Source organism: Otolemur garnettii, unplaced genomic scaffold (assembly GCF_000181295.1).
Source record: "Otolemur garnettii isolate 467f Iridium unplaced genomic scaffold, OtoGar3 scaffold00004, whole genome shotgun sequence".
NCBI classification, from domain to species: domain Eukaryota; kingdom Metazoa; phylum Chordata; class Mammalia; order Primates; family Galagidae; genus Otolemur; species Otolemur garnettii.
Window position 1 is genome coordinate 37,368,272 of NW_003852399.1, and position 24,750 is coordinate 37,393,021.

At 36.6% G+C, this 24,750-nt stretch overlaps 1 protein-coding gene across 1 annotated transcript in view; it reads left to right on the plus strand.

Moving 5' to 3' along the window:
- The window catches only part of MMP16 (matrix metallopeptidase 16), a 281,181-nt gene extending 257,972 nt beyond the window's left edge, over positions 1–23,209 (plus strand). Inside the window, exons 8-10 of the mRNA XM_003782500.2 lie at positions 7,631–7,781; positions 15,517–15,632; positions 22,683–23,209. Of these exons, the coding sequence (XP_003782548.1) occupies positions 7,631–7,781; positions 15,517–15,632; positions 22,683–23,017 (602 nt within the window). The 3' untranslated portion in view covers positions 23,018–23,209. The remainder of the gene's footprint in view (positions 1–7,630; positions 7,782–15,516; positions 15,633–22,682) is intronic.
- The last annotated feature ends 1,541 nt before the right edge of the window (positions 23,210–24,750 follow it).

Consider the following 24,750-nt stretch of genomic DNA (forward strand, 5'->3'; position numbering starts at 1 on the left):
ATGGGAATAGTATTATTTTCTTGGATTATAAATATTCAGAGAATTTTAATATTAATGTTTTATTATATTTTGGAGTGAAATAATCATTTAAAACCAAAGGTCCAAATATGTAATATGTGACACTCTCCATTGATAATATATTTCTACCTATTGTACAGATTCAAAAAGTCTATGGTATATTTTTATTATGGCTACCTTTTATTTGTATTTCAGATTGAACCATTTTCTCATGAATATTACTTGTGTGTCTAAGAGCTTTGCTCATCTTCAGAAAATGTAATTCCGTCCTTTTATATACTGTGACATTTTGAGTTCTGCAAGAAGCAGACACCAAAACAAAAGCAGGAGTCTGAGGGGTTTGTCAAGGAGAGAGGTAAACTATCAGAGATTAAGGGAAGAAGACAAGACTAGCCAAAGAGCCTCGGCCTGTGCTGTAGTTGACAGAGGGTCAGTGAACCCCACATCAAAATCTAGAGTGAAGACTGCCTGTTAGGGAACTCTAGCATAGATAAAGTGACCAGACATCCCACTTTTGGCAGGACAGTCCCAATTTTTAACAATTTGTCCTGCATCCCACAGCATTTTTAAAAAGTCCCAATTTTTGGAAAGAATGCACGACAAGCTAGGGAACACAGGAGAACAGGAAGGGAACATACGGTTTTCAGCTGCCATGTGGCTAGTTCGTCAGGATATGAGTTTTATATTATTTTTATTAATTTTATAGTGTTTAATTTCAATAATAACAAATAATTGTTGAGAACTGATTATCGAGAACTGCTTATCAAAGTTTGCATTGTTGTCAGGTCCCCCCCGTCAATGGTGTCCTGCTTTACCAATGTTAAAATCTGGTCACCTTAAGCATAGAACAGAAATGACCAAGGGCCTAGTACTCTGCTGAGCTCAGTCATTGACTAGAAGCTGCTAAAGAAGAGCAAAGTCTTGTCCCAGCTGATTCATTAAATCCAAAGGCACCCGGCTCATGTCAAGTTACCCTCTAAGAAAGATCTGAGCTATAGACCTTAATGGCTACCACATTTGCATAAGCATTCAAAAGTCTCTGTTTACTAGATTATATTGTGATATCTGGGAAATGAATAAGAAAAAGTCATATGACCTACAAACAACCTATCTATCAAAAATATAGAGCCTAAAACATATTACAAATAATGAGCCCTAACAAAGATCAGTGTTCTTAATCATTTATTGCTGGCATTATGTTTATTAAGGGTAGATGATAGCAAAGTTGATAAATGGAATAGTGTGTCTTCTGATAATGATAATTAGTACCAGTCAGTGGGCCTCATGGGTCAGGTACCGTGTGGGTGTATTGGTCTCTTATTGTTTCCAGGACTCTGAATGAACTTTCAGTTAGTGTCTTATGTACAAATTAGAAAAGGAAAATTGAGATTTATGACTTGCCCAGGGTTCCATAGCTGATAATTATCACCCTATAGTTCTGACTTCAAAGGTATTGAATGCTTCACTAAGTCACAACATCTAACAAAGAAGATATTAATTCTTTATGATAATTTTTTTTAATTCCTTGAAATGTTCTCAAAGAATGTATCAATGTTGAACAGCCATCAGCTCAGTAAACAATAGGTACTGAGTATTCTAAGTGCAGGCTTCCTCATGAAGAAGACAATCCAACCATAAAGGAATTTGCCTCCTCGTCTTTTCTGTTAAAGACCACATCCTAAATAAAGACCACGTCTGCTTTGCAGGTTTTATGGTCTCTGCCACAGCTGCTAAACTCTGTCATTGTAGGGTCAAAACAGCCATAGACAATATGTAGATAAACATACCTGGCTGTTTTCTGATGAAATGTCATTTACAACAACACACAGCAGCTACTGGTCCTACTTTACTGAACACTGTTACAATGGAAGATGGTGAAGGTAAATGTGTAAGTAATTATGAGGAGACAAAAATACAGTTGATCAAAAAACTTTTTTGTATTAAGACACAAGGGTATCTGATTACTCACAGTACAGTGAACAGTTATGAGCAGAGTACAATGGATTAGTTAATAAATGCATCCATTAATAAATGTTTAGTGATGATTTGATAAAAGGGGGAGGAAGCAGGAAATCATTAGCAATTCTGAAAGCTGGACTGTAAATTTGTTCTTTCCAGAGAGTCAATTTGGGAGGGTAAGATAAAGCACTGAGTCAAAAGTCCTGGACTATAATAGAGACCTGTTGGCGGTCGGTTGTGTGGGTTTAGGCATGCTGCTTCTCTGATCTGCAAAATAAATGAAGGTGTTAGGCTGGATTGTGAGCCACTGTTCTGATCAAGTACATCTAAACCATATAATGCCCTCCCATCAGTGACAGCGGCTCAATTCAAAGGTGTTAGGAAAACAAGCAGGAATCTTAGACTCCAGAATAGCCACTTTTGTTATTTTGATTTAAAAAAAAAATTGTCACTAGATACAATGTATTTCTTGATAGGAATACCATGCAATTAAAAAATATTTCTGGGATTATTTGTTTGGCATCTAACTTCTCTGCTCCTTCATCAGTTCCATAGGGACAGAAACCTCTCATGCTGATTTCAGCAGTGTATCTGCATTGCTAGTTCAAGAATAGGAATAAGAGGTTCTTAATACACAGACATTGAATAGATGATTAGATGGATGAATATCATTGAAAATCACTGCAGTAAAGTTCCAACTCTAAACATTCTTCAAAATTATTCTTTCTCTATATAAAGCCACTCTGTCTTTAACTGGCTTGCTGGTATTTTCCTCTGCATTCTGCCAAGTACAGTGTCAGAAGGACTCCACCTTTCCACTTGTTCAGAGATGCCGAGCTTATGTGAAATAGTGACTGATTTTACTTTACCAAAGAGGCAGTATTTTCCTTGATAACCAGACTGTCTGATGGTAGTTAGAAAGCCACCTATCATATGTAACATAAAATGAGTTTAATATGAATCTCATATACTGACTCAAAACCTAAAAAATGGAAAGTCACTTCAGTTTTTCTGTGGGAAGATCTTACCTCAAGATATAAAGGAATTGGAATTTGTATTTTATTAATAGACACTCGGAAAATTAAAAATTATCATTCGTAATTATTGTTGAGTTTTTCCTTGAATTCAATGCCACAAATACTCAGCAAGCATGACATACTTTAATCAATTTTCTTAATTTTTTTGTGTAAGTGCTAGGATTCCATCATCCAACTATATACCTAATATTTACTGAGAAGTCTTCTGTGTCACTTTGTTTTTGAATGGGAATACAGGAGTATTTTTAAATAAATTACTTGATTTTGCAAGAATGGATAAGCAAGTATCCAGTGTATCAACACTAATGCAGAACCAATATATAAAAAATCACACACTCACACACACAAAAAACAAAAGTTTATTCAAGTAAGAGGAAGAGAAGGGAAAGGCACGTTCTCACCCAGTGTGCCCAGTGTTAGGGTACATTAACACAGCCCCTAAGTGAAGGGCTCAACTGTAACACAGCCCCTAGGTGAAGGGCTCCAGTTGAACTTTACCCTAGATATGAAAACAATGTGACCTAAACATTTGCATCCTCATACTAGTCTGAAATTAAAAATAATAAAATATCAAAAAATTACACGCTGTTCATTCCTAACAGAAATAAAAACTAAGTGAGATCTTTTATAAATGTTCTATATCATTAAAAATGAACGAGTATATTACTTCACCCTTTTATTTATGGAAAACAATAGACTACGATTATAGTAAAATATTTCCAAAATAGTTTTTAAGAAATAGTTTTTTAATAAGTAACAAGAATTTTCTAGAAGAACTGTAACTCTTTTTCTTTTCTCATACATTATCCTCTCCCGAGATACCTGGACAACACATAAATTACGTCTGGGAGCGTTTCCTCTCACTGGGTGCAGGTGCACCAGGGCGTCCAGGATATTGATGAGCCTAGTATAATCATTGGGGAAAAAATCCTGGAAAAAGTTTAAAGAAATTGTCATGCAAATGATAAAGTTTAGGAACTGTAAAGGGAAATTTTCTAAAGTATACTAGAGTATTTCTGCTTGAAAGGGACAACCAGCTGAGTTGAGCAGATAAAAGGTTTGCTGGAACTAGCCACCATGGGAGGAATTGAAACTATATCCCCTTTCCCAGTTAAAAATGAGAAGAAAAGAAAGGATGTAATAAGTCACTGAGGTATCGGCCAGCAGAACTGGCCTTTCTTTCTTTTTCTTCTATTGTTTTAAGACTTTCTATTTTAAATGCCACAGAGATATGACTAAAATATAGAGCATGCTGTGAAGCAGCTCTCTGGATTTTCCATCTCACTGACTCTGGCAAGGAAGTGATCTGGACCTTTGGGGTGAAGTTTCTTTTTTTAATGTAAAATATTCAGATTAAACAAAGGCTCAGGATAGGCGTGTATTTTTATGATGCTATTTCCCAACCCATAGTTAAATATATAATCACTTAAAAAAGGGTTTTCCTGCACAAGACTAGAGCATGCCTTTATATTATCTCAGACTTGGTAGTGGATATAAAATTCATTTTTCCTGCTGTTAGCAGGCTGATGCCCATAATGTTATTTATATAGCCCTTTTTGTCCCTTTTTGTTAAACTTTTGATCCTATATTTGATCATTCATGGCTTTTGGTACCAATAACTATTTATTAAGCCCCTAATACTTTTCAGGCACTAAATATGAGGTGTTGAAGGAAAATAGGATTGCTGTTTCCTGCAAGTTGCTCACAGGCTAGAGTGGGTGACAGGTTTGTCAGCCATTAAATTGCAGTGTACGAAGTAATAGGATAAAGGTAAACTCTGGCAGTACGAGATGCCCACCTTTCTCAGCTAGGAAATTCTTTCCAGAGAAATGCTACGTTTTGAAAGAGTCATTCTAGTTTTTTTCAGAAAGGGCGATAAATGGAATGTAGATTAGGTAAGAGACCTATATTGAATGGAAACTTAAAATGACGCATGTATAAATTTGGGCTTCATCCTAAGTGCAGTGGGAAACCCCTGAAAAATTTAAACAAAAGTGAGGCAGAAATCAAGTATGCGTTTTAAAGAAATCCCTCTCACGGCAGCCTTGTGGAAGATAGATAAAAGGGAAACCGACTAGAGGCAAAGAGACATGAGAGAAAACTGTTAGAATTACGCAAGCTGGAAGGTGAAAGGGTGACTCTGTAGACACGGGTGGAAGAGAGCATGGTGCATTGGCTGAAAGCCAGGACACTGCCCAAGGGACTTGGGCTCACATGCACTGAATATCTCAGGTGATGTCTGGATGTTCACACGTTTATATTCAACAGTCTCATTCAGTTAAAAGAAAAATAAAGCCAATCAGGCCAGCTGAGCTCACAGGAACTTATGGTGAGGAGTGAAGATGTAGCCGGAGCTCACACAGCTCAGAAACTGGCTACTCCGTCTCTCTAATAGGCCTCCTGGTCCCTGCTCCTTTTGTAGCTTCGCTCTTTGCATTCTATTTTCTCTTTCAGTCCTTCTCTCTTAGTCAATTCCTACCTCCTGTGTTTGCTTGTCTGTGGCCATCATGGCTTCGCAGGCCTCTTACTGTGTTATGAATAGTCAGTGCCTCCTGCTGAAGCGGAGCCTGGGGTATTTCCTGGCTCACATCCCTGAGAGGGGCATGCATGGCTCCCATCACCTTGCCCGACTGACTGAGCCTTACCACCATGCTTTACTCTGCAGCATTTTGACTGGCTGTAGGCTTGGAGTGTGGAGAGAGGTTATACAGAATAATGAGCCCTACTTTAGACTGTGGACAAGGCAGTTAACTTTAGAAGGGATGATGGAAAGGCATCCACAGTAGCAGATACAATGAGAATAGACTTCAGGGAACAGGTTCCTGTGAGAGGTAGGAACTTTCAAGCTGAATGTAATGATCCACTAAGTATGAAAAATAATGAAAAGGAAGATTTCTGATGTAAGCCCCAGAGTAACCAGTATGCCATCTACTCAAAAAGAGAGAAGAAGAAGAAAGGGATTGGTTCATATTTGAACTTGAGTCACCGTGAAAGAAAATCCCAGGAGGTAACTTTATATGCACATGTATTGTTTGGCATTCGACAGATATTTGGACTAGAAATAGCTATTTATGATGACTCTATTTTCTGTTTGGCTTCTGAAGTTGACTTTCCCTTTAGTCTCATCCCTAGCTCTGTTCCTTCTCCTCACTCGCCTCCTTTTCCTTCTTGTTTATGTGATGTTCTGTAAGAGTGACAGGTGTCTAGAAACCCAATTCTGGCTTCTTTTTATCTTATCTGTATAACTTCCTAGGATAAACTCACCAAATCCTACATTAGCATATATCACATTTATGCTCATATTTTACAAACTGTTACCTTCTGTCTGACCCATCCAGATGCCTACCTGAGGTTTTTATGTCACTATCTCCCTGACATCTCAGACTCTTCCTTTAAACCCTCAACAATGACCCAGCTACCTCCAGTCCTCTCTGTCTTGTTAAATAACACCATTATCCTCTCATCTATTCGAGTCAGTACTTGAGGATTATCCTTCATATCTTTATCTTATTCCCCTGGGTGGTTTCCTCACCATTTCCACTGAGTTCCATTTTCTCCTTTCCCCCTTCATGTCTGCTCCTTTAGTCCAATCATTATGAAAGAACTTTTTTCATTAACTATTCAGTGACATACTAGTTCATTTAGAATAAAGTTCAAACTTCTACAAATGATCCTCAGCTTTATCTTTACCCTAAATTCCTATCACGCACTCCAGAACAAAAGGCTTACGTGGACTGTTAGGCATGAGATCAACTTTCAGTGGAGTGAGAAAAGGGTGCAGATTGTTTGATGGACACACCAAAGAGGGACGTGGGAGGCACAGGCTCCAAGGGGCATAGGGAGGACATGAGGAAGTGTGTTGTCTGGAGAGAATTGTCAAATAGCCGTAAAACCGACTGAAGTCTGTCTGCTTTTTGTTATCATTGTGCTCCAGAAATTCTGACCGGGTTTAGGGTTAAAATTTTCCACCCCTCAGCTATCACTCTTGAGGAGAGGGATAGTGTTACAGAGAGAAGAGGGCATGAGGTCAAAGGAGGATGACTTTATAAGACGAGAGAGACTGTGAGCGTTTATGTAATAAAAGGAACCGTCAGCCCTGGGGAAGTGTTTCACTCGAGTGAAGGTTATAATCACTAAAGCAATCGGAGGGCATACACCTTGCACAAAACACAGGAATGATTTCGCCTTGAACAAAAAATAGTACTTCTACTTTCAAAGGGGAAGAATCTTGGATTTTTGTCTCAAAATTGTTTCTTTATGGCTAAGTTGTAGATCTATTTTATTTTTTAAACTAACTCAGTCTTTGGTTTTCTTTTTTCTGTTTTTACTCTTTCACACATTTGTTATAAAGGACATTTGCAAAAGCTTCAGATGAACAGGCAGACAGATGCCCAGGATGAGGCATGGGGGAGGGGGGTGGAGCTTGATTGTATCATTAAGTATTATTCATTGCACCCACTCGGAAAATGCCATTAATGTTTCAGGAATAACATCAATATTCCAGATTGATTACTACTCACTTATTTCAAGGATTTAACTATAAAAATATATGCGTTACTAGATATATGCTAATTTCTGACATTAATATACTCTGCATTTGCACTTACTTCCTACAGGTAACAAATATTGGGTGTTCAAGGACACAACTCTTCAGCCTGGTTACCCTCACGACTTGATTACTCTTGGAAGTGGAATCCCCCCTCATGGTATTGATTCAGCTATTTGGTGGGAGGACGTTGGGAAAACCTATTTCTTCAAGGGGGACAGGTCAGTACGCACTGTACTTGAGCAAAACAGTTAACTAAGTTTAGAGGAGTCAGCATGTCCAGTCTGCCATGGACGTGCTCTATTGATGAAAATCTGTGAATTTAAACCCAGGAGTTAATGCAATGAAAATCTTTTTAAAATATATTTTAAATAATATTTAAATAAATCTTCCTGTAATGTACTTAACTATGTAACTTTCTTAGGAAGTATGTATGCAGTATATATTTCATTTTCCCCATAATCTTGCTTATAAAGCTATATAGATGTTGTATCTCTTTGTATCTGTGTCCGTGCAGGGCATTGTTTGGTAATCTTTATTTAGGGAAAAAAAGAATTTTATAGCAAAGTATTTTTGTGTGTTTTTACACTCAAAGTTAAATTTTTACACTTTGCACACAGTTCACGTGAATATTTTTAAATAATTTCAGTTTAGCCACCCGTTCAATATCTTAAGTTTTTTACTTAGATACAAGCAAGCAGATGTTATAAGCTGTATAACCAAACTCTCACTAGGCTGAATACTTTAAGCTTAAAGCATAATATTTCTTGCCAGTGACTTAACTCTTTATTATTTTACTTTCCTTTTGTGACATTGCTAACAGGTTCCTAAAATGAAAGAGAATTGTTACTATATAATTGACAGTAGCTACTAGGTATATATAGCTTCCCCTCTGCCCACTTTTTGATGGATATTACCTATGAAATATATGTGAATTGAAGGCTATATTTTTGTTAATTTAAATAAATTTTAAGCAGGAAAAGTACTAAAGATTAAATCAAATTTTAATTATGCTATTACTAGCTGGGTCACATGTGAAACTGACAAATAATTTTTATTGGTTTGTAGAACAAATTAAATATGCCATTATATACTGCCTTTCACAAGTACATTTTTTAACAATACCCACTTAGCAACAACAGGCTTTAATGTCCAATATGCTAGTATTGAGTTCACCTTATTAGCATAAAATAACCCTGTAAAATGTCTCCAACTTCGGGAGAAAAATAAGGATACAAACTCTGTTTACTTTGGAATTTACCATTTTAGTTGCAAATAATTTCTAATATTGAGCTTATCTCTGAACCAAATATCTTACAGTGAGTCTCCACAGATAAGAATGTGCACTTTAAAATTTACTGTTAATAATTTTATATGTGACATATTTCTATGTATTTCTAAAGCAAAATGTTCATAGCTTTTAATTCCCTGTGATAAAGCTAGGGCTTTGCTATAGTGTTTCTTATTAAATCACAAGCAGAAATGATCCAGCCAATAAAAATTTGATGAAAAGAAAAGATGCCTTTACAGCCACACAAAGTATAATGACCCAACAGGATGTAAATATAAGAGAGTACGAAAGAAGAGGAATGGAGGACTTTATTGCTACACCACAGCGACTACTAATAAAATAAATCTGTAGACATATTCTTTAAAATGTTATAACCCTTAAGGCTGTTAAATTCCCCAGCTGATCTTAATTGTTCAAAAGTACTCTTTCAGGACTGGGTATAATACAGAGATGCACTTTTTTTTTTCCCCCAGAAAGAGGTAAAAATGAAAATTTGAGAAGTCACTTTGAAGAAATTAGCTGTTAGAAGACAGAAAATGAAAGCTGAATTTTCATGTAACAGTTTTAATTAGAGTTTCATAGATGATAATAGAAACTGCCACTTCATTACCAAATAGCCCTTTCTCCCACATATGCAGAAATTACTTTTAAAATGAATCTATTCTCAAAAATGTCGCACTTATTGGAGAATTTAAGTTTAGAGATCAAATGTGGACTGCCTCAGAGCAGTTAAATCAATGAACGTTAGATAGCAAATTTATAATAGAATAAAGAGTATGGTAAGTGGGCAAAGGGTTTTACTCCATTTGTTTCCTACTTGAAAAGCCACATGCTAACTGGAGCAAAATGTATAAAAATGCTTTTATTATTTGGAGTTCTTTTAAAATAACTGGGGTTTTATAGATTTTAAAAATACTGAAAGCAGGATTCACATATGTGATCTTATGTAAGATGCCATGAGTTATAGATGTTTACTAGAGAAATCACTTCATATTTATATAATTATATCATTCCAGAGTCACAGCATTTGTCAATACATTAATTCTAGATTTAAAAGTAGATGGAAAAGGCATTAAATTATCTAACTCAAACATATAAAAGACACTTCAGTTGCCCTGTATATAAGAATTTATTATCCATACTCCTTCTTTTCCTGCTGCCATTTTTCTGCTTTTAAAAAAAGAAAATAAGTTATGTTAACAGTTTTATATTTTTCTAATGCTACAGGCAGATGGGATTTTAGAGAGTATCTAGTACATGTTTGAAAAGCTCAACAGCTTTAAAGGGATCAACTGAATAACATATATACTACTGGGTAGAGCAGAAGTGTCTAAAGGCGAAAGGTAGCGATAGGTACTCTGGTAAGCTGGAAAGCTGTAAACACTAGATTTGGCATTCAAAATTGAGATCACTTTAAGGAAGTTGCTAGACAGACAAAATACATCATCAAATTAGGTTTGATCCAAGTCTGACCACGTTATTAGCCCTGTGTGCTGTTCATTTCCTACCAAAATCTGGACCCCGTTACAGGCCACCAGAATCCATCGATTTCTGCATAACTGCCTGCAGTGATAATGTGAGCATGGGCAGCCCAGTCCATTCTCCATAGGTCCGATGCCTGCTTCCTTAACATTTCTGCATCAGTCCTTCCCTAGCCCTCATTCCCTCATTCAGAAATTAGTTTCTGAGCATAAACTAAGTGATGTGTGCTAGGTAAGAAAGATGAGAGTAGGAGAGAAGATGACAAGGCTCTTACTATCATGGCACTTAGATTACTTGGGTGGGGGGACCTGAGTAATAAATACTTAAGGAATAAATGACCTTGATAATTTTCACAATGAGAATTGCTACAAAGAAAGAAAACAAGGTGATGAAGCAATAGAGACTCAAGATGATGCAATAGATCATAGGGACTGATTGGCAACTTAGCAGGCCTCACTTGTGAGGGGATTTCGGGGGACTTGAGAAGGGAGAAGTTCAGCCAGAAATAGGAAATAGGAAGCTATTCAGCACAGTGTGGTGGGTGAAACAGGCATGCAAAGGTAATAATGTAGGAACGAAGTGATATTGTTTGAATACAGGAAAAACTTAGTTGCTAGAGCTAGTAATTGAGTGGTAGAAGAGGTCAAAGGGGTCATCAGGGACCAGATCCTGTCAGGCCACATAGGGCATCGCACACAGCTTGGATTTTATTCTAAGTAGAAAGGCACTGAAGGGTTTTAAGCAGGAAAGAGTCATGATCTTATGTGTAGTCACAAGAATTATACTGGCGTCTGTGTGAAGAACACACTTCAGCGTTGGCAGCGAGGGTCACTGGGGGGCTGCTTAGAGAGCACAGGAAGACCTGATGGTAGCAGTGGAAATGAACAAAATGGATGGGTGCAGGACACATTTTGAATATGACCATAGCAAGTTTTTTTGGTGGCGGGGCTGGGTTTGAACCCGCCACCTCTGGCATATGGGGCCAGTGCCCCACCCTTTTGAGCCACAAGCATGGCCCCATAGCAAATTTTTCTTATGGCTTGGATCTAGGGGAGAGGAGCAAAGCAAATCAAAGGGCAACCTTCTAGGTTTTTCACCTAAGTAAGAAGGCTGTGCCAATTCTGGAGAAAGATCAAATGGGGAAGGAATTTTGGGAAAAGGGAATTAAGAGACTGACATGTCCATGCTTGGATTGAGATTCCTATTTATGTACCAAGTTGAGAAGTCAAGCAGGTGGTTGGATAACTGAGTTTGCATCTTAGTGGAAAGGTCAGTTGTAGGCACAGATTACAGTGGTATTGACATATAATTGGTATTGAAAACAGAGGCACATGTGACGTCTTCTAAGTATAGAGATAGCTAATGAGAGTGAATGAAAGGACTCTTTAAATAGATCTGTAAATTCAGATTAAAATATCTACTCTTCGACTGTTTCATATACAGCATGGAACCCAGTGTCTCAGATTCCTACTTGCCCTTTCCTTAATACACCACAATTTGGCACTTGGATGCTTTTGATTTTCGTAGCATTTAGTTTAAAATGCTATGTTTCTAAATCATCTCTCCGCATTTTCTCACGAACATATCTAAGATGCTATTGCCACATTTCATTCTAAGCTTAACTGTTGAAAATTTTAAGATATTTCTGAATAGGAATAACAAAATGTATACCCATTTTGGTCTCATATCAGTATTGCTAATAGTCAAATAGAAAAATATGTTATCTTCCTCCAGGTTAAGCTGTGTGTTTGTTTTTAAATCATCCAGTAATATGGTGAAAATTGATACTTTCTATTTTCTTGCATTTTTAATGTTTCTATGGAATGAGATTTTGAAGCATTAAGAATGATTCTCTTAAAAAATCTGATTAAAGTCAAAATTCTACTGTATAGATAACTGATAAATCAGAAGAATAGGTAAAAGGTCCATTTATAATAACCATTATCATTTATTGACTTGCTTGTACAAAATCACAAATTTTTCCAGCATAATATCTAAGTTTTCTCAAATGGTTTATTTACACAATCTTCCAATCTGAATATGCTAATTTACTTCTCAACGAATCAATAAGCTTATTTTTCAGGGAGGGAAAGCTCAGTTGAATGAGCTATTTTGTTTCTGTTGAAGCATATTCAAATATGTTAGAAATTAAAATACAAACCTATATTATTGAATAAGCCTCAGCACCTTTAATAAGACAGAACTGAATTTAGTTAGAGAATTCTAATTGCATTCAGATTACTGGATGTATATAAAAGCTGATACAGAACAAATGATCTGAGAGTTCAAGCCTATGTTGAGTTTTTCAAAAATTGGGAAACAATCCCAAGTTACTATCATGTGTGATCTGCTAGGAGAAGGAATAATGCTTTTAGTTTGAAAAATTCAAACTAGAACTATGTTTCTAGAAGGGACTATAAAAAAATTTACATTCCCTCAATATTTTATTGAAATATGATTCTTCTCAATCTTATGTGCATATAACATAGGGACTCAAAAAGTATTCATGGTGAACAGATCAGTGACTAGAAAAAGGGAGGAAGGAAAACTCTACCCAAACAATGGACCCCAGTTTTTGGAATGAGAGCATCCAGAGAGGAAGAATGACAGGTAGACCAGCAGTGACATGGGGAACACCAGACTTAACTAAGAATCAAGGAGAGTTAATCTGAATGTCAACTCTACAACATTAAAACATAATAAAAGGAGAGACTAAGTCATTTATCTTTTAATCATATGATGCCCACACATACTAAATGTATGCCAAGTACATTATTATAGAAAACATTATAATACACAATATAAAATATTGTTGAGTGTTTTAGGTGAAATAAGATTAAAACAATGTATGTATATAAATTCACTTTATAGCTACAAACAGTATATAAAACATGGGACAGATATTATTACATGAAAAATTTTGAAACTACTGCCCCCAAAACTAATCTTGTTTCTAATCATAATGTTTCTGAAATCATATGCAGGATGTGTTCGAATTGTCCTTAGGATTTTAAATTATTCCAAACTTCTGGGTAAGCACTTAGAAGCTCACTTTAAGTTATGGTTTATGTGATCTAAAGGTGCCATCTGTTGTGAGATGTATGATTAATCTCTCATTGAGAAAAAAACTCCAGCCAGTAAACTGACATTGTATCTATTATAAGGTGTGTTCTGATGTTGAGGAATGTAATATATGAAAAAAATAAGTTTGCTGGAATCCATCAGTTAGGGATCTCTTCTTCATGAGAGGCTTTCTTTGCCCATGTGTGGGAAGCAGTTAACGTGTATGACTGATGTAAACGGCATTGAAATATTATCTTACTGTCAGTACAGTAAGGACTTCAATCAAAATCTGCCCCAGAGTTTGCACTCACATACCCAATTACCTTAGCAACGACTTCACTTTGATGTCTGAATTTAAAGTAGCTTACAACGAACTCATGATCCCTCAGTCCATCTCAGCTTGCCTTCCCTTGCTAACTTACCTTACTGAATGCCAGCGTTATTCTTATAGATGACCAGAGTCAAAATTCTTGAGTCCTACTCAACTTCCTTCTCTCACACATCCCACATCCAATCCTTTGGGCTCTCCCTTTAAAATAGATCCCAAACCCCTGAGTTATCATTAACTCTAAAGCTGATTCCTAGTCGGAGGAGGGTCCCAACTGGTATCCCTGCTCCTACATTATCCCTTTCAATCCCTTTCACTCTTTTGCTCACAGGAGCCAGTGTATCCTTTTCAGATATGTTATGATGTCAAGCTTCTCTGCTCAAAGTAGATACCGGCTTCCTGTCTCTCTTAGAGGAATACCAAACTGTAAAGGTCTAATCTTAGGTTTGGGATCACACTTCTATCTTATCCTCATTACTGTCTTAATCCTAGTCCCCCTAGCCTCCTTGTAGATGTTCAAGTAATCTAAACATGTGCCTGCTACAGGAACTTTCAATTTCTAGTTCTGTGCCTGAAATATTCCTCTTAAAAACACTCTCTCTGTTCTCTGCCACAGTGTCAGCTTCTCAGAGAGAACTTCTCTGTCCATTAATTTTAAAATGGCATCTCCATATTCCTGGATAACTTTATCTGCTTTCTTTCCTAGCTCTTTTTTTTTTTTTTTTTTGAGACGGAGCCTCAAGCTGTCACCCTGGGTAGAGTGCCATGGCATCACGGCTCACAGCAACCTCCAACTCCTGGGCTCAAGCGAGTCTCCTGCGTCCACCTCCCAAGTAGCTAGGACTACAGGTGGCTGCCACAACGCCTGGCTATTTTTTGGTTGCAGTCGTCATTGTTGTATTCGCGGGCCCAGGCTGGATTCGAACCCGCCACCTTAGGTGTATGTGGCTGGCGCCTTAGCCACTTGAACCACAGGCGCCGAGCCTCTTTCCTAGCTCTTACCACCTCCTATCTTAGTATGTATTTATTGATAAATTAGTTTATTACCTTCATCCCCCACAGTGAGGACTTCAATCAAAATCTGCCCCAAAGTTTGCAATCACATACCTAATTACCTTAGCAACGACTTCACTTTGATGTGTGAATTTAAAGTAGCTTACAACGAACTCATGATCCCTCAGTCCGTCTCAGCTTGCCTTTTTGTTCAATGTTGTTATTGCTAACCCTATAATAGTGTCAGGAACATAATAAGAACTCAGTAAGCATGTCTTTTTGTTCAATGTTGTTATTGCTAACCCTATAATAGTGTCAGGAACATAATAAGAACTCAGTAAGCATTTGCTGAATGAATAAATGAATCAATATTCTGATTAAGATTATTTCCAAAAGATGTTCTGTTGACTAGGAAAGTTTTAAAAAACTCACAAGGACCTCTGAGATATTGAGATATATGTACACATGCTCACATGTGTGCACCCCCTTACACACACATACCTAGGTTGCTGACACCCTGATGAATTGTAAGTATATTTAGCTGGCATTTTCACTCATTTAGAAGACTGAATAAACACTTCTAATATAGGCAGGAGAGGAAACAAAGTAAATGCTTTATGCCCATTGTCTTTCCATTGATTTATCAGAACTTCCCAACCACTGTTGTATAAATCAGTTAACAGGTATACTGCTGACAGTGTTAAGCACACAGAAAAAAATTTCACAAATGTTAGCTCTAAATGTTTGTGTACATTATTTACTCCTATGCTTGTGTTGTTGTTGTTTTTATCCTTTTTAGGTATTGGAGATATAGTGAAGAAATGAAAACCATGGACCCTGGCTATCCCAAGCCAATCACAGTCTGGAAAGGGATCCCTGAATCTCCTCAGGGAGCATTTGTGCACAAAGAAAATGGTATGCAACACGTACCTTAAACCTTTCATAAGTTTGCCAGCCATTTTAATAACACATTGGGCTTTTACACTGTGTTAAATTAAAGCATTGGGAAGGGCCATACTAGAGTTTTATATTATATTTATATTAACTTTTCTTCCTAAATGTATATTTAACATTATGCTATAAATATTTTTTAACTTCAACCTAGTTTATTAAAAAAAAATTAGAAAAAAATACAGGTAATATTTTACATATGAGTTGTGGATATCTTTGAAGTAATTTCACCTGTCTTTCTATTAACATTTCTACAAAGATAATAGTAAACATACGCGGGACAGGAACTGGACCCAAGGAAGATGTAAGTTCAACTTGAGGAACAAAGATACTTGTTAACAGTGCATGTTGAAGATTCTAATTTTTCATGTACTCTTTGGCATAAAGTATCTACAAACAAGGAAGATCCTAGCTCAACACAGTCAGACTAGAGTAGACATATGATCACTTAATAGCAAGAAACAAATCCTTCTTCTCTGTCTTATAATCTGAGATTCAACCAAACCATAGATAATCCATACTCTCCTGTCTGGTGCCATATGTAGAGTGTGAACATATCTCTTCTAATTTGGGATTTAGTAAATATGAATAAATCAAAATAATTTGAAATAGAATTTACACACAGTGTTTTAGAACAGAGGAATGGAAAGAAATATTCTGAAATACAGAGAAAAAGCCGCCTTATCAAAAGATTTACAGTAGTAACTGTAAGAACATACCATATTATTTGGCTCTTCAAAGGCATGAAAAGTCTATAACATATATTCAACAAGAACAAAGATAAGTATCATTTGCAAGAAAAACATAAATGCATTTAGGGGCAGGAAAGAGAAAAGAAAGATTAATGAAGACATGGGGGGAGATGAAAAATAACACCACCACTGAAAACTGTGATTCACTATCAGCTTATTGCAAGTTTAAGAAAACTGTACACTGAGTATAAACTGGAAGAAACTGAAAATCAGGATGAATAAATACCAATCAGAAAAATCAAAGAACACATGCCATACTTTGGGCGTTGTTGTAGATATATATATAATGATAGATATCTATATATCTATAATGATATACTACATTTTCTGTAATGGTGTCTCACAAGTGAAATACTGTAACCAGAAGCAAAGTCACAAAGAAGCTTGAACCTGGGAGCGGTGGTTCACATCTGAAATCCTAGCACTTTGGGAGGCCAGGAGTTAAGGTCAGGAGATAAAGATCAGCCTGAGCAAGACCATGATTTCATTGCTACAAAAAATAGAAAACTTACCCAGGCGTGCTGGTGCATGCCTGTGCTCCCTACTACCTGGGAGGCAGAGGCAGGATGATCACTTGAACCCAGGAGTGTGAGGTTGCAGTGAGCTATGAGAAAAACAAAAGTAAAAACCTTGAGTCCTTGATGATAGCACTTGCTGAGAATAATAATTTGTTTAATCTATAGGCTCAGAGAATTAAAAAAACTAAGTTATGATACTGTGACAAAAGCAGAAATCCATAAAAAAGAGAGACTAAGGTGAAAAGGTGTTATCTGAAATGAAAGGAAAATCAGTAAGAGAATGAAGGAAGTCACCATGCATCTCTTAGAAACAGTAAAATCAGATTAATAATGTAGTCAAAATCTCAGTTAACAAGGCAGATGAAAAGGACAAAGAAATGAAAAAATAGGAAAGATGATCACATGGAAGACAGAAAAATGAGATCATCCCTCAGAATTATAACTGTTTCAGGGAAGAAACTAGAACAATGATATAAAAAACACTACAAAAAAGGAATTAAATGATATTGGGGGGAGATTTCTTGAGGCTAGACTACAGGGGCTTTACAGCCCAGATAAAACCAACTCTAGCTAACATTTACAGAGCTCTTGCCACTGCTTTTTTTTTGATAAGACTTATCAACAGACTATATAGAAATATATACAAAGAAAATAAAGCCAAGACATTATTGATTAGCAAGTTTGAAAACTGCATCTTATTTATACTTTATTAGTTTTCTAAAATTAGTATAACCTTTGTAATAAAAATAACTTCTAAAATAAGTAATGAATTGTTTCATAAGTTTGAAAAAATAACACAGACTCTTAATCCTTAATCCTTGATCTTAATTAACTGTTTTCATTTTTCCCTGTTCCCATTTACAAGGCCTCTAAAATCAGAGATTTGAATCAGTTACTTTGGATATAAATTATAATTATATAAAAAATAACAAAAAATCTTGTTTCCTCCTGACCTGTGATTTTTCAAATTCTTTTACATCTGAAAATTTAATAATATTCATTCAGTATAAATCATGCAATAGTGCCAAAAGGTATATTCTTAGCTGTGTAACTAACACTTAAGTTGTTTCACTAGCAAGCACGGAAAAATAGTTAACATGAATAACTCAATTAAAATATTTAATTGCTTTCTTATGTTAAAAAAATAACTAATAAAATAGTGTCAGTTTGCTCTGCTCTGAAAATTCATACCTACTCTATTTTATGTATTGTACAAAAAGGAGTGAGAACTCCAAGATCCTATTAACACAGTGTTTTTCCACTATCTTTCCACTATATGGTTATTTTATAAGGAAAAATATGATTATCGCAGATACATAATCTCAGGTTTCTTTTCACACAGTAAACTTTATAAAATACAAAGAAATAAAGGATTTGGCGAAGCAATGCTTACAAATGACTGAACGCTACAGAGGAAACTCTAACACATGTCTTCTGGATCTTTTCTGGTCCAGCTCCATCTTTGATACCCTTCAACGCTGAGTTCACTCTTTATCTTTCAAGAAATTCTTTTTGAATATCTTTTGTTGGTCCCCTAACCCCTGTACTCAAAGTCTTATAGTACATGTAGAGCAATTAGCTTATATGTCTCTTATTCCCTCTAGGGTAAACTCTTTGAAGGTAGTCACTAGTAATATTCAAGAAATATTGGTTGTTGATTGTGATTTTATCCTTTCCACTGCTCTAAAATTTACCTCCAGGAAGTGGAAGAGATGTCTTGTTTGCCCTTTCCCTGTGTGATAGCAGTGCCAGCCCATCCAGAAGGTCAAAGCCTACTGACAGCAAATTCTCCACATATTACTCTGTACTCAGATGTCATGTCTATGGACTCTCACTTTAAAGTCACATTTTACAGTTTCATTCATGCTGGTATAATGAAGAAAAGCCCATGCTTGTATAATGAAGAAAAGCCCAAAGTATTAAGTAAATGCATTTATATTTACAAATTATTTTGGCTCGAATTCTGTATCGAGATTAGCCCATATGCATGACATCTGACCATCAGTGATGACAGGGTGCGGAAACATTTTCACAGCTCACCACCACTGCAGGAATCCTCTCTGGATGGCCATTTAAAAAACAAAAGTTCACAGGTTTAAAATTCAGTGATAGAGACTTAAAGGATGTTTGTATATTAAGATGCAATATCCCTCCCTATTATAACATCTACCTCTGGATAGCAATCCTGCCAACTTGATCAGTGATACAGGAATATCTGGTGACATTCTCACTGTATCAGGTGTTACATATACATAAATTCATTGTCTGATTTAAGTTTCCTGCAAAAATATCTCTTTACCAACACTCAGCTAATTTTAGTAAATTTCTCTCTTTCCTCCTTATCTTTTGCCTTTTCATCTCTTTACTCAGCCCCACCCCAAAATAATTACAATACTCCAAATGAGATTTGACACATGCAGAATACCGTGGGATGATGTGTTCTTAACACTCTTAACAGTGTTTTCTAAACAACAGCATGGGTTTTAACGACACTTAAGAAGTAGCAAAGAATCACCCCCTCCTTCAAATTGGCTTTACGTTAATTTCTGTAAAGCCACACTGCTCGGGCACTCTGTACTCTCTACGAGTGCAATTTTAAAGGGAATTCAACATTTTGCTATTAACATTGTTCCATTTTATTTCACTTCATCCCCACTTGTAGGCAGTTCAAGTAGTTTTGCCTCTTGGTGCTGTTGATCTAGGGTACTTTATATTAATTCTTCACCTTTGCACTCACTCTGTTAAAAGCTACAAGTTTGATTCAAGCAAATATTTCCACAAGATTCAGTGTATTATTTACATTTATTAAACACTAACATTTTACTAATAAAGAGTGGAAAATAGAGCCGAGAGGTACTGCTTTCAAGTGCCTACACTATAGTAAGATAGCAGTGGTGGATTAGCTGTCATTACCTTTTTCGGATGAAGCAACAGATAGTTAAAAGCAAAATTCTGTCAAATGAAAGAGAAAAACATCATCAAATAATTCATGACACCTTCAATGATTGCTTTCTCAGAATTTTTCCAAAAAATGAAAATTCAGGCACGACTCCCATAGAAGTTGCTCATCTTTGTAAGTATAACGTGTACAAAACTATAACAGCAAACTGCTTTTAAATAGGGAAAAATACAAATGCCTAAACATTTTCCAACCGACATTGTGTCAATGAAATAAAACTCTAAATTATTGAATGAGATTAATGTTAATAGAATCACGGCTTAATGTATTCCTGCTACCAAGATTTCTGCTGCTTCCTCTCAAATACTTACATTATCTAACTCCTGCTAGCTAAGTTCTTACTCATAATAAATATATTCAATAACTACAGTTCTAGTAGATATGATGTATGTTACCATAAAATTTGGCATGCAGAATGGTTTCAGATAAAAGTGGAAACTTAAACTGTGTAACACTCAGTAGCTTTTTAGTAAGTAGCTTTGGCTAAAAGTTAAAGATGAGGACACTTCCAGCTGAAGTATATTCACCGGTTGTGAAGTTCTTTTTAATTCTAGATCAATGACATTATTCAACTGTGATGATCTAATGTGCTGTAATTTGGCAGACCCTCAACATTTCTTCATCCAAGCTTATTTTGTAATTACGTAAAATTTCATTAACGTGATCAACTACTAGCTCCCTGCAGAAAAACTTGAATCTACAAACACCTGTTTTCCCTTGGCAAGTTGCTCTGATTGTAAAACTGTCCTTCGAAATAAAAAGCAACAGCAGAGTTTGATGGCACCGAACAGAATAATTTCCAAAATGAAGTGACCTGAACTGATAGCCTGTCCTGTCTGAAATGTTTTGAGACATGTCAGAGTTTTTCATTTCAAGGGTGATATCTATCACAACCTTGGATATTTAACCTAGGAGTATTTGACAAAAGACGGGAATCTCTGAACGACCCAGTCATAGAAAACCAGTCAGTCCTACATCAGGACCAATATTTAAATCTTGCATACACCAGGACTGAGCATATTATTTTATCTCTGAGCCTTAATATCTCTGCCAGTAAAGAATAGGTAATTAGGGGCAGAGCCTGTGGCTCAAAGGAGTAGGGCACCGGCCCCATGTGCCAGAAGTGGCAGGTTCAAGCGCAGCCTCTGTCCAAAAACTGCAAAAAAAAAAAAAAAAAAAGATTAGGTAATTAATTCTTGCTGACAAGAGTAGTTGTGAGGATTAAAAGAGAGGGTGTCTACTAAACTTTTAACACAGTGCCTTTTCCACAATAAGTCACAATAAAAATAGGAAAAAATAAAAGCTACATTAGTGATTATAAACTCTAAATTATACATCCCATCCTAAAGAGATAACTCCAAAAATATAGTTTTTAAGTAATTTTAGCAGTAAAACATTTCTTACCTTTTTTTTTAATTTTATGTCAAAACAAGTGTCAACTCCAAAAATTATAATCACACAGAAAATCGACATGAATGAGCTATGGACAGAAGGAACCAATGGGATATAGTCATGAGAACTGATGACTTATTTGAGCCTCCCGCATACCGTTTTTTCTCCATGAAATAAAAAGTCACTAGGTAGTATGTAAGAGGGAATTGTAGATTTGTTTATGCTTTGCCTTATTCCTAAAAGTAGTAATAATGGTTTTGAACATTCTATAAAATATAGGTAGGTGACATAAATTTAACATAAACTAAGTAAATAAGAAATTTAAAGCCAAGCACAGTGGTTCACACCTGCAATCTTAGAACCTTGGGGAGTGAAGGCAGGAGGATCACTTGAGGCCAGGAGTGGAAGGTTGCTATGAGCTAGGTTGACACCACTGAGCTCCAGCCTGGGCAACAGAGGGAGACTCTGTCTCAAAAAGCAAAACAAACAAACAAGAATAAGAGAAAAAAAATTAGAAAGGAGACAGGGAGAAGGGATACAATATTTATGACCTACAGCCAGGTGCTGGATATTTGAGCACAGAATAATATGAATGCCCATTTAGTTGCTGAGATTTCAAGCAGACACAGGAGCACACCGCTGGCTCTATGATTTGTGTTTTGTTATGATTTCTTGTCCAAATGATGAAGCGAAACTTATGGTTGAGGAGGAGCACAATGATTCCTGATACTAATTAGAAATTTCTCCTGAGGTGTTTCACGGAAAAACCTCTTCATAACGTATTGAGCAGTGTTCTCAACAGCAGCCTGAGAGTAAACAGTGCAATTTGTCAGGCTATTTCAGCTTCTTTCAATATAGGTTGATATTATCACACTAACGTGTGATTCTGTAACAGCAATGTTATAAGTGAGCAAAAGGACAAAGTTCTCTTTCCGTGTGGAGTAGGAATAGATGTGGGTAGCATGGTCTTTCAACCATCCTTCGTAAATAATATTTCTAGGCTGAGCTTTCCATGGTCATGAGAGGACACAGTCCTGAAGCCCTGCAGCCAGAGCCATTTGACAGACAATTAAGCTGAGAATAGTATTTTTCCCCCCTGTGGAAATTGAAGGTCCTTGAAATAGAGTAGAACCTCCATAGTTGACCAGCTCCCTACACTGACCACTCTTAAGCTGACCTAATTTTCACAGACTGGAAGTGCACCACATTTTTCTATCAGTCCAGTTCCTTATGTTGACCACCTCGGTATGTTGACCAGTTTTTTACAGTCCCTTGGGTGGTCAGCTTACAGAGGTTCTACTGTAAATCTTTTAAGAAGTCACCTATTTTGTTAACATTTCTCTGCCTAGACATGTTCACGAATAAGTGGCACCTGTGTGTGTTTTCCTCTCAGGCTTTACGTATTTCTACAAAGGAAAAGAGTATTGGAAATTCAACAACCAGATACTCAAGGTAGAACCTGGATATCCAAGATCCATCCTCAAGGATTTTATGGGCTGTGATGGACCAACAGACAGAGTTAAAGAAGGACACAGCCCACCAGATGATGTAGACATTGTCATCAAACTGGACAACACAGCCAGCACTGTGAAAGCCATAGCTATTGTCATTCCCTGCATCTTGGCCTTATGCCTCCTTGTATTGGTTTACACTGTGTTCCAGTTCAAGAGGAAAGGAACACCCCGCCACATACTGTACTGTAAACGCTCTATGCAAGAGTGGGTGTGATGTAGGGTTTTTTTTCTTTCTTTCTTTTCCAGAAGTTTGTGGTAACTTGAGATTCAAGACAAGAGCTGTTATGCTGTTTCCTAGCTAGGAGCAGGCTTGTGGCAGCCTGATTTGGGGCTGACCTTTCAAACCCAGAGGGTTGCTGGTCCTGCACATGAGTGGAAACGCACTCGTGGGGAAGCTTCCATGATGCGCAGTATCTGCTGTTCTCCAGTCCTTTGTCTTTCTTTGTCATTCAGTTCTAGGCCTTTCCTCTGCACGCTCAATGCCCAGTAAAATTTCAGGATTAACTAAAGAAGAGGAAAAAAAGAAGAAAAGATTCTTCTTAAAGGTTTTTAATATTATTTTCTTTCTGAAGTCTGAGCCCATTTCGGGGGGGGGGGGTAGGGGGGAGAAAAAAAAAAGCAAATCAGAAAACCCACAATGTTTTGCTTTAAAGCAAAGGAAAAAAAAAGATTAAACAAAAAACCCACAATTGAACTTTCAGGAAAGTGTGAAGACCCAAAACAGCTTTGTCTCCAAAGAAGATAGCTCTCTGACTGCTCTGGATAGTCTCCTACGCACCATTTTGTCGGGTGGGAGATTTGGAATACACACGCAGGACTTTAGACTGTTGGGACAGCCATTTTCCAACACGCAAGGGGCCAAAATATCTGCAATATAGTAACAGCCTTAATAATACATCCATTTTTCGTTTTCTACAGCTGTTCTCAGCTATGTCCTCAATGTTCATCACATTTATACTCATAGCTATTTTCAAACAGAATATTTAAATTGTTTTGAAGTGTTTCTAAACCCCTTCATGCCACCTTACTCCCTACACCTTTGTGATAATCTTCCCAAGATGTATTAGGCCATTGCCCCAGGCCTTCCATGGGTCTGTCAGGAATATTCATTATAAAGCAGAACAAGAAGCAGTATGTCTCCAATACGGATTAAAGTGACAGTTTTTTTTACAAGGATTTGTGACACTAGTAGTACATTGATGTAACCCTTTGAGAACTATCAGACTAGCTTTCAGAGCCTTAGGATTGTCAGTCCTGCTATTGGGTAAATTACAGAACTGGGCAATGATGAAAACAGTCACAAGTCAGAGAAGTTCAGGTTTTTTTACAGATATCCTGTAACCCTATGTAGTTTTTAAATGATTTACAGTACTAGATAAATGCATTTATAACAAACAGAAATGATGTTACTTGCCAAAAGTTTTCTGGCAAATAAAAAAGGTATTTTATTAAGTATCTCATAAGAGTGAAATTTTATTTGCACAAATGGTTATAGCAGTTCTTTTTTTTTTTTTTCTTAGACATATTGAGTTTCTGTTTTAACATCCATTGCATGAAAATTTAATTTGCCCTGGTATATGCAGTTAGCATTGCCATTTGAAAAGCGAATTAAAGTGATGACTCTGAGGTTGCCTGAGTCTCCTCCGATGCATTACCGATCGCATGTCCTCCATAGTTCTCAAAGGGTTAGTGTGGCTTCTGGCCTTTGGCCATCCATTTGATCACTGACAGAGCCAAGAGACCACCAAAGCATTTCATTGTTGAGTGTAATTTGTCCTAACAGCAGTATTGTCATTTTCATGTGACCTGCAGAGCAGGTTTGTATCAATATTTTTTTCCTAGAGAAAAGTCAGCAACTGACAGACCTCTTTATTGATTTTTAGGAGCTGCTTCTTGCAGTGAAAGGTTTTACAGCCACTGGGCTGTGAACTTATTAGAGATGGTCAG